This window comes from Dermacentor albipictus, chromosome 1, assembly GCF_038994185.2.
Source record: "Dermacentor albipictus isolate Rhodes 1998 colony chromosome 1, USDA_Dalb.pri_finalv2, whole genome shotgun sequence".
Taxonomy (NCBI): domain Eukaryota; kingdom Metazoa; phylum Arthropoda; class Arachnida; order Ixodida; family Ixodidae; genus Dermacentor; species Dermacentor albipictus.
In genome coordinates this window covers 146,805,185-146,822,693 of record NC_091821.1, presented here as the reverse complement: position 1 = coordinate 146,822,693, position 17,509 = coordinate 146,805,185, and the positions used below count along the sequence as shown (strand labels likewise).

Here is a 17,509-nt window from a genome sequence, read left to right as displayed (position 1 = left end):
ACATGCATTTGCCACAAACTGTGTCTTTGTCCCTCTCCGTTTTCACTGACGTGCTTTGTGCTAAGTTCGCTGCGTCCTGTGTTCTTTTATTCCCCTGCTGGTCTTCACAGACTTGCCACGCGGTCGCCACATGCCATTGCTTCCTTTCGCCTTCTCTGCCTGTTGCACATCTCCACAGCTTCCATACGCTTACGCCGGCCGTTACCGCCATTGCTCAGACCAACCGAAAGCTCAGGCGGGAAATGAAACTAATCTTTACTATCATAATATCAAAATAAAATGAACATTATAAAATGTTGGAGAGCGAGAGAAGAAACATCTTTATTAAGCACGTAGTACTGTGCCCTGTAGCTCCGGGATGGCCCTGATATGGAATAACGCCTATATCTCGTGAAACTGTAAACTATTGGAGACCAATAACGATTCTCCCCCCCCCCCTTCCTCGTAGCCTAATTACATGACAGTGATGCATGACGGTGGCGTTAGATAGGGTGGAGTTCTGACTAGTGGCTGTCACTTGTGACTAATCTAATTCGAGGTAATGCAACAAGAACCGAGCGTCATGTCGCTGCCTGCATCCTCAGCGACGTTGTCTATTTTCTTCAGGCGCGTGTCGGTCTAATGTGATCGTGGTCGGTGGGGTGCAGGTACTTGGGTGCTTCGGCTCCACCCTTCGGGGGCATGGGTCCGTTCCTGGGGCCACCGCCACCCCCGCACTTCCTGGGCTCTGCGGCCGAGTCCGTGGCCTCCAAGGGCACCTCCGAGGTTGCACGAAGACCCGCGGGCCGCGGATCGGCATCGGCCAGCCCTGCGAGCCCCGCTGGAGGTTCGTTGGCCCCTCCACACGTCACCAGGCCCGCACTGCCACCCTCCGCAACTTCGGCCGCGGGGACAGACAAGAGATCTTTCGCAGCGAATGAACATTCGTCTGGTGAGCAGCGTTTCCACTGTCTCTGACCCACGTAATGTGGCGCCCGCACCCCGGCTGTTGTACTGAATGCCGTACTTCATATCTCGGTGCTTGACCTAGGTGCTTTTACAACTCGACGCAGACAGAGACATGTAGCAACCGCGGTTTCTCCTCGTGTGGGCTTTATTACATTTATCCACACGCCGTAAAAAAAAACGAACAAAACCCTCTTTTGAATAAAGGGAAAATGAGACATCCACCCGTTCGTAGCTATTGCTACAAAGGAAACCCATACGGGTTCCTCGAAAGGAAAGCCTCAAAGTTGAAGAAAAATTCGTCCTGGTCCTGGACGAATTTTTCTTCAACTTTGAGGCCTTCGGCTTCGAGGAAGCCGTATGGGTTTCCTTTGTAGCAATAGCTACGAACGGGTGGATGTCTCATTTTCCCTTTATTCATTACTTCTCTCCACCTTGCGGGTTTCCGCAGAACTACTACGTCAAAACCCTCTTTTGTTTGGCAGTCACGAGGACAGTCAGCCTTAGTTTACACTTTGCAGTTTACACACCGAATAATACCTTAAAATATACTCGCTGTTAAAATACTTGCCTTTAGATATAGTATACCATAATTCGCCCGCTGCAACGCGAATTTCAATCTCATTATTAAACCCCTGCCATGGTCTTGCTGTAAATAATCAACTGTGCCATACTCTGTGTCCCTGTATGCGCGTCGAGTTACTCAATGCGCTTCCGCAGAATCGTTTACCATATTCCGTATCCCTATGCTTGCAGTCATAGATTAACTAGACCTCGCTCTGGCATCTGCTAGCCTGCTTGCTTAGCTCAGATGGTAGAGCGACGCCCCCGCCGCGGTGACTTAGCGGCTTTGGCGTAGCGCTGCTGAACACGAGGTCGCGGGTTCGATTCTTAGGCCACGACAGTCGCATTTCCATGGGGACAAAAAATACGAGATGAAGATTATTCAAAATAAGAAAAGTACACAGGAAATAAAGTACAGGGCATCTGAATACCTAGCTCAAGGCTAGTTGGGATCCATACTATTTATTATTTACAATCATAACAGCAATACGACAAAGTATAAATAAATAAAGAAGAAGAAGAAGTTTGGTTCGACACCGTCGCACTGCTGTCTCGCTCCCGAGTGTTTTTGAATTTTTTCGACGTTTTGTCAAATAGATTTGTCGAAGACGTCGGACGACTCGCCAAGGTACCTTCCCTACCGGAGGCCGGGGGGACCTTCTCCTCCCGTCGCTTCGATAGGAGCCTGCAGAAGAGCCCGATCTGGTAGCGGCGAGAGCTCCGTCATGACTACGCCTGACCTGACACCGGGCCAGAAGCCACCGACTGACCCTGAGAGCAACCGTGGCTGTAAGCGATACAAGGCTACAGAAACAGACGACGAGTCCACGCTTATTGATGATTGTGACATAGCTGACATCACAGATCTGGACGATGAAGGCTTCAGGCTTGTGCGTCACCGCAAGAAGAGGACCGTCGGAATCCCAGTGATTATTACCCCTGCCACAGAAGGAGCCGACTTGAAAAAGGTAAATCCCATTGTTCTGTCTACGGAAATTGAAAAGATTCTTGGCACATCGCCAGTTAGGAGCCGATTTACTGCTCAAGGAGCCCTGCTTCTAGATGTACAGACAGAAGAGCATGTGAATTCCCTTCTCAGCTGCAAGTCAATCTCAGGGACTGAAATATCAGCAAGAGTGCCCAATTCGTACCTGCAAAACACGTGCATTATTAGAGGAGTACCGAAGTGGTACACTGACGAGGAACTGCTGCTATACCTAAAACCACAAGGTGTTTACCATGCAAGGAGGGTCACGCGACGCGTCCAAATTTCCGAAACCGATTGGGAGTCCAGGCGAACCAGCTCCGTGGTTCTTACGTTCGCTCCGAATACAGACCGTCCAGAGAAGATCAACTTGGGCTTCACAAGACACGAGACCATTGACTACGTTGAGACACCACCTCGGTGCTTCAAGTGTCAGCGCTATGGACATGTGGCCAAGTACTGCGGTGGTGAGCAGCGGTGTAAGAGATGTGGAGGACCGCACGATTTCAAAACATGCACGTGCAGCGAGAACTTTCTATGTGCAAACTGTAGTGGTTGCCATCCAGCTAGTTACAGCAAGTGTCCTACGCGTGCAGCAGCAATAAAGCGTAAGAAAACGTTTATCTTGGGGCCAACAGGAAACGATGAGAAAAATACGACGAAGAAAAAGACAGAAAGTCACAGAGAGTCGGACGAAATCCAATGGAGCTCAAAGAGTGAAACTGATTTTCCAAGCCTGAAGCCTTCTCCAGGAATCCAGGACACAGTGGTGCCATCGCGCAGCGGACCGGCTAAAGCAGTCCAATCAGTGAACAGAGGCCCCGTGGAAAAGAAGACTGCTGAACAACCGGAGCAGCGAAGTTATGCGTCTGCACTGCAGCGACCCCAATCGCGCTGCGACGAAAACAATCAACAGGAGGACTGTCAGCAGGTGCTACGTGCTCTCTTCAAGGCCTTGCGATCACACATAGAGAAGATGCCGGCGAGCTCGATGAAGGAAATGCTCGAAGTAGTCCTGGCTCTCGAGTCAGTGATTATAAGCTCTGCCTCTTCTTAAAGCACCAAGCAATATGGATGCGGTCAGGACACAATGTTTACCATCTCGTCCACAGGTGCCACTTATTATGCAATGGAACTGTGCGGGTCTTGCGTGCCACTTACCTGAACTGTCGCTTTTCTTACGCAACATGCCTGTGCCAATATTGGCCCTGTCCGAGGCTGGTCTTCCAAGTTCCAGATCAATTGCTGGTTATGTCGCACATGGAAATCAAAGTATTCCGACATTTCCGAACGGAAGCGCCATGCTATATGTGAGACGGGAAATACCACATTGCGTTCTACCAGTTCAAGACCTTTGCAGCAGTGCTCTGGAAGTCACTGCTGTACAAGTACGGCTGGGAAACCGAAGTCTCAGCGTGGCCTCCGTATATGTGAGCTCTCGTCAGAAGGTCCCGATGGGAGAAATTATAAGAGACCTCTGCAGCCGCTGCCCAGCTCCGAGGATTATATGTGGGGACTTCAACGCGCACCATACTCTCTGGGGCGACAAGACGACTGATGTACGCGGAAAGCAAATTGTTAGAGCTTTAAACACCGAGGGACTCTGCGTGGCAAATGATAAACAGCCAACGTTTTTTCGACCACCGGCCTCTTACAGTGTCATTGACTTGACGTTACATTCAACGGACATCCTCGCATCGTCAACGACTAGCAAGGATAGAATGGGCAGTGATCATTTTCCTGTCTTCGTAAACATTGCTGGATATAGAACCAACGGCCGAAGATCCTGTCCTGTGACGCATTGGGATACGTACAGGGATGGCCTAAGCGAATCATCTGGAGACCTGTTCGCGGACATGCTACGTAGCAAGAGATTGGCTACCGCTGAGCTGAAGCTACCCGACCACTTCCCCGCTCCGGATCTAAAGCTCAAAAATCTATGCGCTGCCCGTAGAAGAGCAGAACGGAGGCTGATGAGGACGAAGGGTGACCCACCAATGAAGACTATATACAACAGGATTAACGCAGTGATTCGGCGGTATACAAGGAAACTAAGAAGAGATCAATGGGCATCATTTTGTGCAAGCCTATCGGTCTTCACACCAGTTCCAAGGATATGGTGGGTCGTTAATAACCTTGCTGGAAACTTTCGACCACACAAGCCATTTGAAGCCCTGGCATTGAAGTTAGGCAAGACACTCGCTTGTCTTGCGAATGCGTTCGCTGAAATATACTCTTCCGGCAGGTCAGACGGCACAACCGACCCGCCACCGCCGCTGTCGTCGTCTTTAATGGATGCTCCGTTCACACTCAGAGAGCTGGAACTAGCCATGAGCAGCCTCCGACGTCGCTGTGCGGTGGGACCTGACCTTATCAGTAATCAGATGCTGACAAACCTACCGGTTGAGAGGCGGCGTGATTTGCTGGCATTTTTCAACCAAGTCTGGGCCAGTGGGGCTATCCCACATTTATGGAAGGTAGCATGGGTGGTACCGGTTCTGAAACCTGGAAAGAATCCTGCAGCTCTGGACTCATACAGACCGGTATCACTGACCTCGTGTGCAGCGAAGCTATTGGAGAAGATGGCGTGCACAAGACTCACTTGGTATGTCGAGCAGGGTCGAAAACTACCATCGTGCATGACTGGGTTTCGGCAGCGTCTAAGCGCTCAAGACAATGTGCTGGACTTGCTAAGCCACATAGAACATTACAGTGCGGACGGCCTGTCGACACTTGCTGTTTTTATGGATGTCTCTAAAGCTTACGACTACGTGTCTCAAAGAGCCATCATCAGCCAGTTACAAGTTATAGGCGTCACGGGTCATCTCTTGCACTTCGTACATACGTTCCTCAAGGATCGTCGCATCAGAGTTCGTCTTGGCGACACTTTGAGCGATGAAATACGTATATTTCGTGGTGTGCCACAGGGGAGTGTTTTATCTCCCTTATTATTTAACATTGCCATGAGTAGCCTCCCAACAGTACTAAACCATCGAACACCAGTGAAGATATCTATATATGCCGATGATATCTGCATATGGGTCTCCGGCTACCAGCATCGCCGCCTCGCACGAATAGCCCAGGGAGCAGTAAAAGCAATTCAGAGTCACTTGGCCACGATTGGATTAACACTATCAGCAGAGAAATCTTCATTCGTACTATTTCCTGGAGTGAAAAGAAAATCTACACGCTTGGCGCTGACTTTGGACGGATACCAGATTCGACAAGTCACCAACGTCCGATTCCTGGGCGTTACCTTAGACCACAGGCTACTCTGGCGCCGCGGTGTTGACCACGTTGTGGCGTCATCGTCACCCAGGCTACATGTGCTCAAGCGAGTCGCTGGCATACGCTGGGGCAACCACCCGACGTCAATGCTACGGCTACATACAGCGTTGGTTACCAGTCGAGTCCTGTATCAGCTACCTCTGATGTCACCCTCCGACAGCCAATACGAGCGCTTAGAAGCCATCCACAGAAAAGGTATCCGACTTTGCCTTGGAGTACCTCAGCCAGCGTCAAACAAGAAAGTGCTCTACGAAGCTGAGTCACGCCCTCTACGACTTCAGGCTTCCGAGGCTCTGATGATCCAGCTACTACGATTGAGTGAGTCTACGCCCGGGAGAGCCCTCTTACGACGTATAGGTAACAGGCCGCGCTCACATTTTTATGCAGCATTGAACACGCTTCGCGTATTAGGATTGCGCTGCTCAAGATCGAGGGAAAGGATAGAACCACCCTGGACATTCGAGGACATCACATGCAACTTAAGTGTACCACGATTGCAATCAAAGAGCTGCATTCCATCTGCAGAAGCCAAGTCATTAGTCCTGGAACACCTGAACACGACTTACCCGAATCACCTACAAGTATACACAGATGGCTCTGTCAAGGCAGACGAAGACCGCTGTGCAGCTGCATACTACATTCCCTCTCTAAGATATACGTGGTCTGGGCGTCTGGACTGTATAGCCTCGTCGACAGTTGTGGAAGGCGCTGCGATAGCTTCTGCTCTGCGCAAATTAAAGACTTTGCCTCCGCAGAATGTGGTTGTCCTTACGGACTCAAAGGCCGCATTACAACAGGTATACCATGGTTTGCCATCCCTCAAGTTCCCACGCAAATCCCTAGCCATCGTGAAAGAACTCAACAGCAAAGGCTTCACAGTAAAATTTCAGTGGATTCCCTCCCACATTGGTATCTCAGGAAACGAAAAAGCTGATGCGCTTGCATACGCAGCACTCTATCATCCTCCAAAAATCAAGGCTCCAAAAAGTAACAACGTGCAAAAATCTGAAATTCGAAATCACTTTGCGTCGCTTTGGGTTCCACCGCATATGCCCTGCGTAACCAAGAGATTGCACCGAGAGGAAGCCTCACTTCTATATGGTATAAGGACAGGATCTGCTAACACACCGGCCGGGTTATTTAAAACGGGGCGAATCAATTCTCCGAACTGCACGGCATGCAACGAGACAGGAGACATTGAGCACTTTTTGTGGTCCTGCCAGCAATTCCAAGATGAAAGAGACACTCTCCTGAAGAATTTGCAAAACAAGGACCTTCCGCATGCGCGCCTGCAACACCTTATATTTCCCGAGGGATCAGTGCTGGCCCGCAAAGAAACTTCACGTCTCCTGATCGAATTCTTAAGAGAGACTGGGTTGATGGACATATGGTGAAACCCATCAGCGGTATTGTGCGAGACGCTCGGGCGGAGCAATTGCCGGCCTTGTTCGCCAGGCTAAACCCGCCTGTTGCTACAATTCACCACCACCACCACCACCACCACCACTATAAATAAATCATATATACATAGATATTCATCTATTAGCACAAGGCAGGGTACGTGTAATAGCTACAAAAAGGAAGTTGTATGTAATAACTATACACTGCAAGTGAAAAAGAAAAACAGATGTTTACACCATCGAGATGAAAACCCTACGCAGATAATAGTAGTGAGTCATAATGGGATTTCACTGATATTGAAAAAAAAATTGCTTGTTTTCTAAGCACTCGAGATCACTGGAGTACTTAGATTTGGGTGCACGTCAAAGAACCCAAGTCGCGAAAATTATTCCAGAGTCTCCACACTATATACGGCGTGCCTATCGTATGTTGGTTTTGCACTCAAAATCTAAGAACAGAATTCTTTTCAATGGTAAAACGATCGGCCCGGAAAGGCGTTTGTAAAAGGCTGAGTCGCCGGAGCAGGACGAATTCTGTTCAACCGCAACGCTTTCTCTCTGAAAAAACCCATATGAGCTTCCTTTGTAGCCTCGCGCTGCAGTCGGGTAGATGACCGTTTGCCCTTCCGCAACGACGAATGCTGACGCAACCGATTTCAATTTGACCCGTCCTAATAATTTTCGTCGGGAAAGATGACCGCGGTTTATTGACACTAATGCCTGGTGTAGCTTACCATCAGAACTGAAAATGGCAAAAAACTTTACGACGGCGATACAGCACGATGCACAACTTTAATTTTGTCTTCGTTTCCGAAGTTTCACCTGTCTGCCAGAATATTTTTCCGTGCCATTTACTTTTCAGTGACGTGACTATACCGTTACTTCTCCAAGATTGCATTCTTGTTTGTTCCACCTTGCATCCATTTACTGTTATTCTTCACTTCTGCACAATCACCGTTAATGATGCTACGCGTCATGTACTCATATCCGGTTGCTGACACGTCTTATTTTGTAATCATGTCATATTGTTTTAATTATACTCGCCCTGGTTACTACATGCTGAACATTGTGAAAGTATTTTTTTTTTGCCCTCATGTAAATAATTTTAAACTTGGACCCATGGCTAGTTGAAGGCAATGGGCCTAAACAGTGATGTACATGTTCTAAAAAAATCTTGAAGCCGAAAAAAACAGAAACAAATTCATAGGCCTGCACGTGTGACTTTGTGGTGACGTAATGCCCTCGGCGAGGCGCTGAGCTTTGACGTTGACTACCCTCTCATTGTATTAATGAAAATAAATGTAAGATAAACGGCTGAGAAATATGTTAAGCATAAAAAATAAATTAGCGCTCTTTCCCGTCATCGAGTGAGATTTTGTAAAATCAATGGTAAAGGCGTGAAGAATTGCAGGAAAAATATTTCATCTTACTTTATTCAGACGCATTTCTTCTAGTTAAAAAAGACATAAACGAGTTAAAACTGAAATATTAGCGTATGTGGCATAAGAATACTGTAAGAAGTGAACTTGAATGACTCGCCCGCCTACAAAACAAGAGCCCCCTGTGTACAGTTCACGACAGAATTAAGCTCACCAGCAAAAACGGTGAGTTTTATTCTATTTAGCCCATAGGCATGAAGTGAGAGGCCGATTGCAGCTGCGGAAGTCCGAGGCTACCTGAGGCTCTGCGGCGTCGTTGCTGCAATGCTACAGTACCAAACAATGATAACATTTCTTGGCCTGTTGTCTGGAAGCGCGCTTCACCCTCATGACATGGTGCATTTATACTGGTAGCACACGTACGACTGCGGTACCGAATAGCAATGAGGCAGAATCAAGCTGAAATAAGAGGTACGTATAGCTTGCGACCGAAACAGTCTTTCTGCATAAAGTTGTTCTCGAGGGGTCCTCATGATCACGTGGGTAATAATGCCCAGGGTTGATTGAAGAAACAGCAGAACGAATCCTTAGACGCGTTCACATGTGTATCTACCCATCTATGAACCAGTTGCGTCTGCTTTTAAGAGAGGGATGTCGGAGGGAGTGCTAGATAGGCTGGTAGAACATAAGAATGATTTTTTCATATCATCTGCGTGTCAGGGTACGACAGAAACTACATCACATATATATATATATATATATATATGACTGACGTCGTAGTTCTGCGGAAGCCCGCAAGGTGGAGAGAAGTAATTAATAAAGGGAAAATCAGACATCCACCCATTCGTAGCAATTGCTACGAACGGATGGATGTCTGATTTTCCCTTTACTATATATATATATATATATATATATACATAGGTGTGTGTGTGTGTGTGTGTATAATGCTGTTGACGGGCTTACAGTTTTCCTATTTCCACGAAGCACCTGTGAGCTTCCGTTATACGCCCGCGGTTGTCGTAATCTCCCACCGCGGTGAGCGCCGCAAATCACTGAATACAAGCGAGAAGACGCTTGCACAGAGCGGGCCCTTTTTATTGACCTTTTCTTTTTTCGATGGCGACGGCTCATAAATTCAGCGAAACGACCGCGCCCATTCAGTGGCAGGAGGTCGCCCACGCCCGCGCGCTCTCCCCCGCGTTATGCTCACCGTCAACGCCAGGTGCCGCTGTCAACCTGCGCCGGCGTCACGCGATAGGTCGCCGCGTCCACTACGCCGCCGACGCGGCGGTAACAAATGTGGTTGATGCCACGGGTGCGCGCCGGGTGGCACCGAGCGCTTTGCCGGGAGCCGCGGTTGCCATCTCTACCTGCGTCGTCGCTTCCGTCGCATCACGCGACGACCTCTGGCGATCGGCGAACAACAAAAGGTGCGCTTTGCGCGGTACCAAAGTCCCCCCTTGTGCTCCTTTCCCCCCCCACCCCTACGCAATTCTCCAAACCGCAACATCCTCTAAAAAACTCCCCCCCCCCCCCCCCAGATGCTCCCGCAGCGCGCGTTTATCGAGCGGGGTCATCAGAAGGCCAGGTGAAATATGCCCGGTGGCAAAACGCCGTGCCCACCTCGCCGACATTAATCACGGGACTCGAACCGCACATCACTCTCGTGTACGTCGCGCGCACGCTACCGCTCGCGCCAGACTGGCACCGCGCGCTGTCTCGCCTCAGCCTTCCGCGCACGTCCCCTGCGGCACTGCCGTGTGTCACGGCACGATTTACAGGGGGCATTTTTTTTTTCTCTCCTTGTAGTGTACGCTATATTTCGACTGAGACTTATCGTATTGAACGGAAATTGTCGACCTGTTTACATTAATCGTTCGTCACTCGAAGCACGAGGGGCATAGGTAGGAAGAACCAAACTCAAGAATATACGTGTGACATACTTAAAAGAAGCTCCCTGTGAAGGTTCCCGTCCATTCATCATCATAAAACGAGCTAGTTGTCTTGTATAGCGTTGCTTCATCGCTGAGCGCTACTCTGAAAGCACTACTGAGCTTGTGAAAGATAAAAGAATTCTAGCTTACGCCCGAGTGCCCACATTTTGTTTAGAAGTCGAAGGGAAGTTGAAGAAGTCATTTCATGTCAGCCCTTCGTTATATTCAACTGAATATGTCAGAAAAAAAAGGTAAAAATTCATCCTCCATCAAATGCAAGGCATCAATTGCTGTCACAAGTGCTTTATCAATGCTGCTTTTCGCTTTGCAGACCAAATGGAGATTGGCAACAATGCTCAATGCGCCTGAATCATAACGGACGAGAAATCGCACTTGGCGGAAAAAAACAGCAACTAGCGCTCAATTTGAAGTTGTCTCATTTCGTGTTGCGATACTGGATACGCTTTTTTTTATTTACAAATGAATCCCATGAATGGTTTATACTTCACGCAGGATCAATTTTGTAGCCTTGTCCGTAAGGTCTTAATCAGGGCAACGTTGGAGTTCCTGTCTAATCGCAACAGACTATTCGTCCATACAATTGTTGGTCTAAGCTTATTCCGACGTTGGCGTACCTTCTGGCCGGGTATGCTTTATTTATTTCTTATCGCGAGACAAGCCTCACTTAAGTTATGGTAGCTTCCTTATGAGAGAGAGAGAAACAAGAAAAGGCAGGAAGGTTAACTATAGAGGCACGTCCGGCTTGCTACCCTGCATTGGGGAAAGGGTATTTAAGGAATAAAATAAAGAAAAAAATGGGAGAGAAAAATCACTAGTCGACGAGCACGCGTGAGGTTACGCACAGAGTGTATACATGGCGCCTTTCGTCAACTGAGAAACTTTAGTAACGCCCTCGTTGCTTTCTGCGTCAGCGATGCGCACGGCCATGACCTGATGGCGATCTTCGATTCCTTATGAAAGCTTTCAGTCAATGTGTAGCTTCGCAGGGCGATAAGGGCTATCAAGTGTGAGCTAGTGCCATGTTCTGACTACAATTTATTATCGATTCACAGCAGGAATAGCTGAACTGAGGACACGAGAAAAGGTGTGATGATTTCTGAAGGTACGGTATTCGCCTCTGAATCTTCACTCAAGTCAGGAGGCAAAAAACGAATAAGAAATCTAGAGCGGTATTGACAAATCTCTGCGGAATCCCGCAAGGTGAGGTTCATAAAAGGGAAGATTGCCATCCACATTCAGGTGGATGACAGTGTGCCCTTTCATAAATCAGTATTAACAGAAGCAATAGGTTCACTTGTACATGCTAGTGGTGTCCAAGTATTCATGTATCACTCCACGAGGGGTTTCTTAGACGTATGAGGCATCCTTTGGGATGCTATATAGTACAACCATCATGACATACCATGACCATCGTGACATCGAGTATGACGGTAGTGCAGCAATCGGTCTGCACGTAATACACCGGCTTACTGTTTTCCTGTGCAGGCACATCTGATGGGTGACGTGTGTCGTACGGGAATATTGAGTTTGCTAATTTGCTAATGCCAAACTTAGTCTCTGCATTTAAAAATTCATTGTTAGATATCCTTCTTTTTTTAGTTCTTCAGGAGGCTCCTAAAGGGCATTAAGGATAGCTGCAACAAAAGAAATGTGGCCAGAAGACAGAAATAAAATGCTTTGCTTATCGACACAACCGAGCATAAACGTACTCGCCTCATTGTATGAGTGATGCGATAGTCGGTGGGCAAGCGGTGCCGTTTACTTCCTGTGTCGCTGGCTCAGCATTGTGCGCTGTCGTAAGTTCCTTGTTGTGTTACGAACTTGGAAAGTCCGAACATTAGCCATATTCTGTGCTTTGCACATCCGCTTCTTCTCGCTTGGTATTTCCCAGATGTGAGGAAACTGCGGCGAAAAGCCCGTGCCCCCGGCTTCTGCCATCCTATATACTAAATGAAGCAAGGCCTAATTTCGTTGCTTTGACCGCCGCATTGTGACACTGATGCGCTGGTCATCTGCAGTGATGGCCCCTGTTAACGCTAATCACGCATGATGTGCGAAGGGCAGTGATGCAGGCCCTTTGACGGTGTAGTGGATTCTGTCGACCATGAAGTGCTATATGCGAGGCACTGTGACAACGTAGCCTTTCCACAGCGTCGCTGTAAGGGCGTTGATTAAGCTTACAGACGCCACATTTATAACAATGAAAATACTAACAGGGAGAAGCTTACGCGGTATCTCTTCACTTACGGCATAATTCTGAGATCTTGCTTTGCCCAGACGCCTTCCTTACTTTAGGCGAGGAGCCCTTCATGCTTCCTAACTTTACGGTGCCCTTGGAAGGTGCCCATGTATCACGACAGCTTCTTTCACTCTGCCTTACCAATGTTTAGGAGCTGGTGAGGAACGCCTGAGTAAGCTGAGGGTCGCACTGCTGGGGTCTGAATTTGATAAGAAATATTCAAATCGTAAGCCTTTACGAGGCTAAGAAACACTAGTCACGTTGTACATTTTGAGTATATATGTTTATTTAAATAAATGCTTGAAGAAAAGAGCGCTACGAAGACGCGGACTAAAAGAGGAACATGTACGACGGACGGATGTACCATCGTATATGTTCCTCTTCTAGTCCGCGTCTTCGTAGCGCTCTTTTCTTCAAGTATGCAATACCAACTCGCCCACATCAAGCTTCTGCTGCTTAAATAAATGCGATTGAGTTGATATTGAGTTTCGCGCGCTTTGAGCTTCACAACAACAAAATTAAACTTGACAATAATCGGGTAATTATTCTATGTCTGGCAATGACGCATGATTAACTGTTGGTGGCTACAATGGGTGCACTGAGCATTTGGCGACAAAATAGAAAGTATGCTGTTTGCCTTTTCTTGTTTGAGTGTATTTCTCAGAAGCGTTTCTCATTTCGATGTGCAAAAGCACGTCGTGGTGTATTCCGCAAATAATTATGAAACGATAATCATCAATGCAAAATAAATAAAACTCGCCACCTACAGCCCGACGTGCATAGTCTTTTAATGACTATGAAGCAAGAGGTGGATTCAAAGAAGAACATAAAGAGCATTGACTACCAATTGAAGCTTTTCCTTGAAACACGCTGCTTAAACTACATTTTTTTTACGTAATCACGCTCATCGTCACGGTAATTGTCAAAATAAAAAATGCTAGAATAAACAATGTAAATATTTTTGGCACATGACAATTTAAAAGTAGTATTTTTTTGACAAGAAGTGATAGAAGTACTTTGTTACCATGCGAAACCTCGTTGCCTGATATTGAAAGCCGCTGTCGCTTCGGTTTCTGTTTTGTCTTTGCTTTTTCTGATGAGCTTCGTGTGCTGGAAGCATGCGTCGGCGAACTCCCTGATTTGTTGACTACGTCAGACTCAGACTCTGAGGCACCAGTGAATCTTAATCTGAGTGAGCCCCAGCGATCCCCAGTTAACTCAAGTTAGGGTAAGTCTTAATGAGTTGAAGTGAGGCCGAAGTGAGTCTGAGTGGGCGTGAGTCTGAGTGAGTCGAGGTGAGTACGCGTACATATAAGCGCGTCTGAATCGCGCAGAGTCGAGCCGAGTCTAGGTGGGGAGCCCCAGGGAATTGGAGCTTGTGCGAATCAGAATGAAGATCAGAATCAACTTTTATTGAGTTGATATGTGTAATACATAAATGAAGTTACAGAAGGAGGTCCCAGAGCACAAGGATGTAAGGGGACCTGAGTGACTTCTAGTAGCTCTGAGTCGCATACGATTCCAATTGTTCTTTGTCCACGACACCTTAGGCGATGATTGGTTCCCATAATCACGTGTAAATCTAACTCTGTGTATCCACGAGGACGATTCAGCCCACGATTCCGTAAGTCTGAGTGAGTCGGTGATTCCGTGAATGGGAGTGAGGCCGTGCAAGTATAGGATCTACTTTGATGTAGCGCAGGCAGAACGACCGCACATACAGAAATGCACATTAGACAACACAAAGCGTTTCGTGTTGTCTTATGTGCCTTTCTGTGTGTCCTGTCGTTCTGCGTGCGCTACGACAAAGTAGGTGCACGTTAAAGAACCCCAGGTAGTCCAAATTTCCGGAGTCCTCCACTACGGCGTGCCTCATAATCAGAAAGTGTTTTTGGCACGTAAAACTCCATAATTTAATTTTTACGATAAAGTAGAAGATGCCATACCAGCAAGCCCATACAGCTACCCTCATCGAGGGAGTATCATTTGTGACTCTGTGAACACGAGGGAACCAGCTGAATCTGATTGCGGTGAGACAGACCGTGAGTGAGTTCGTAGGGGCCTGATTACTTTTGGTTAGTTTGGGTCTGAGATTAAGGTATATCCTGTGAGGGAGCCTGAGTGGGTTGCGTTTATTTTTGTCGACGCAGGTGGGCTGGAATAAAGGAGCGCAGTGACAGCTTGTTTAAACGCGCAGTCGTGTGGACCACTTTTCGCCTGGAGTTTGTGTTCTCGTATACCCTATCATTGGCACTGCAGCTCCTTTCAAAGAACGACATGCTTCTTTTCGCAAGCGCTCATTTAAATGTGATAAAAAGGAAAATTGTTTTCATCTGCTTGAGTGACTCGCGGGAGAAAAGATGTGACCGTCAGCTATCGCGCACTTTACAACTTGGCCATATTTCTGGTGCAATTTATCCCCTTACCCTGACCTCCAGAGTGAGCAAAAGCATTTCACGAAAATTCGAGAGCACTTCTAGAAAATACGAAAGTGTGTGAAGTATAGATCGACCGCGTTGGCGATCTTGTGTTAAAACGTGGCAACTAAATATAATCGCAGCATTGTTCTGTCCGCGCTTTGTAGGCTGCCCAGGGTATTCGTCATGATCACTGAAGGCTGCCTCATTACCTTCCATGAGCATCATAAGATTTGAACTTTAAATTCACGTTGCCGTTTCTCGTTGCAGTTTTTAACATTAATGAGTTATATGCCTGGCTACAGTGTAAATCTAATTTAGAAAATATGTTTCGGCGATGTAACAAATATGAGCGACGTTGGGTAGAATCGAGACAGAGACCCTGATATCTAAGGCTAGAAGTTGTAACTTCTAGGCGATCACCAGGCCCTACCGAAGAGCACAAAAAAGTTCTTTTGTTGAATTGTCCTGCCTTAATTTTCAACAAATCAAACATGAAGTTGCACAGCACATAACAATGTATTTAACATATGCATCGAAGCTCGGCGTTGAGAACATAGTGACGCTGACAAGCCAAGTTAAGGAAATGTACGCGTTCGTTAAACGAGAGAGGCGCCGTTATGGTCCGTCTATATAGTTGAACACTCACTGGGGACAGCATTTGTCACAAGCGGCAACCGTCGTGCTGCGGACATTAGTTCTTGCGGAACGCCGACATCTCGAGCGAAGCATCTCGTCAACTGGACGTCGTGTTAACGCCCCGCCGCGAGGACTCGAGTATTTATGCACCACAGAAGCTACAAGTGGTGAGGCCGCCAAAGTGCTTTTCTTCTGACGTTTGTGGATGTAGGCTGTAAGCTACCCATGGTATGCCCGCGATAACTATATAGTGTGAGACATTGAAACAGCATAGTTTCTAGAGCATATTCTCTTGCTCAAAAATATTGTAACAAATGTTCTATTATGTAAAAACAACTTTCAAATAATAAACTACGTTAATCTTTCTCACATCGGGCCAGTATATGTAAGCTTGCAGAGAGATACAAAGCCGGCAATATCATTACTAATATGGATGAGATAGTTCAAGTGGCTGAGGAGTTCTATAGAGATTTATACAGTACCAGTGGCACCCACGACAATAATGGAAGAGAAAATAGTCTAGAGGAATTCGAAATCCCACAGGTAACGCCGGAAGAAGTAAAGAAAGCCTTGGGAGATATGCAAAGGGGGAAGGCAGCTGGGGAGGATCAGGTAACAGCAGATTTGTTGAAGGATGGTGGGCAGATTGTTCTAGAGAAACTGGCCACCCTGTATACGCAATGCCTCATGACGTCGAGCGTACCGGAATCTTGGAAAAACGCTAACATAATCCTAATCCATAAGAAAGGGGACGCCAAAGACTTGAAAAATTATAGACCGATCAGCTTACTGTCCGTTGCCTACAAACTATTTACTAAGGTAATCGCAAATAGAATCAGGAACACCTTAGACTTCTGTCAAGCAATGGAGCAGGCAGGATTCCGTAAAGGTTACTCAACAATAGATCATATTCACACTATCAATCAGGTGATAGAGAAATGTGCGGAATATAACCAACCCCTATATATAGCTTTCATTGATTACGAGAAAGCGTTTGATTCTGTCGAAACCTTAGCAGTCATGGAGGCATTACGGAACCAGGGTGTAGATGAGCCGTATGTAAAAATACTGAAAGATATCTATGGCGGCTCCACAGCCACCATAGTCCTCCATAAGGAAAGCAACAAAATCCCAATAAAGAAAGGCGTCAGGCAGGGAGATACGATCTCTCCAATGCTATTCACAGCGTGTTTACAGGAGGTATTCAGAGACCTGGATTGGGAAGAATTGGGGATAAAAGTTAATGGAGAATACCTTAGTAACTTGCGATTCGCTGATGATATTGCCTTGCTTAGTAACTCAGGGGACCAATTGCAATGCATGCTCAATGACCTGGATAGGCAAAGCAGAAGAGTGGGTCTAAAAATTAATCTGCAGAAAACTAAAGTAATGCTTAATAGTCTCGGAAGAGAACAGCAATTTACAATAGGTAGCGAGGCACTGGAAGTGGTAAGGGAATACATCTACTTAGGGCAGGTAGTGATGGCGGATCCGGATCATGAGACGGAAATAATCAGAAGAATAAGAATGGGCTGGGGTGCGTTTGGCAGGCATTCTCAGATCATGAACAGCAGGTTGCCATTATCCCTCAAGAGAAAAGTCTATAATAGCTGTGTCTTACCAGTACTCACCTACGGGGCAGAAACCTGGAGGCTTACGAAAAGGGTTCTACTGAAATTTAGGACGACGCAACGAGCT

The 17,509-nt window shown here is 47.1% G+C and overlaps 1 protein-coding gene across 1 annotated transcript in view; it reads left to right on the top strand.

Annotated features, from left to right (window-relative positions):
• The window catches only part of LOC135911038 (DNA-binding protein D-ETS-3-like), a 243,095-nt gene that overhangs the window by 11,455 nt on the left and 214,131 nt on the right, over positions 1-17,509 (top strand). The window contains exon 3 of the mRNA XM_065443137.2: positions 648-931. Coding sequence (XP_065299209.2) covers positions 648-931 — 284 coding nt within the window. The remainder of the gene's footprint in view (positions 1-647; positions 932-17,509) is intronic.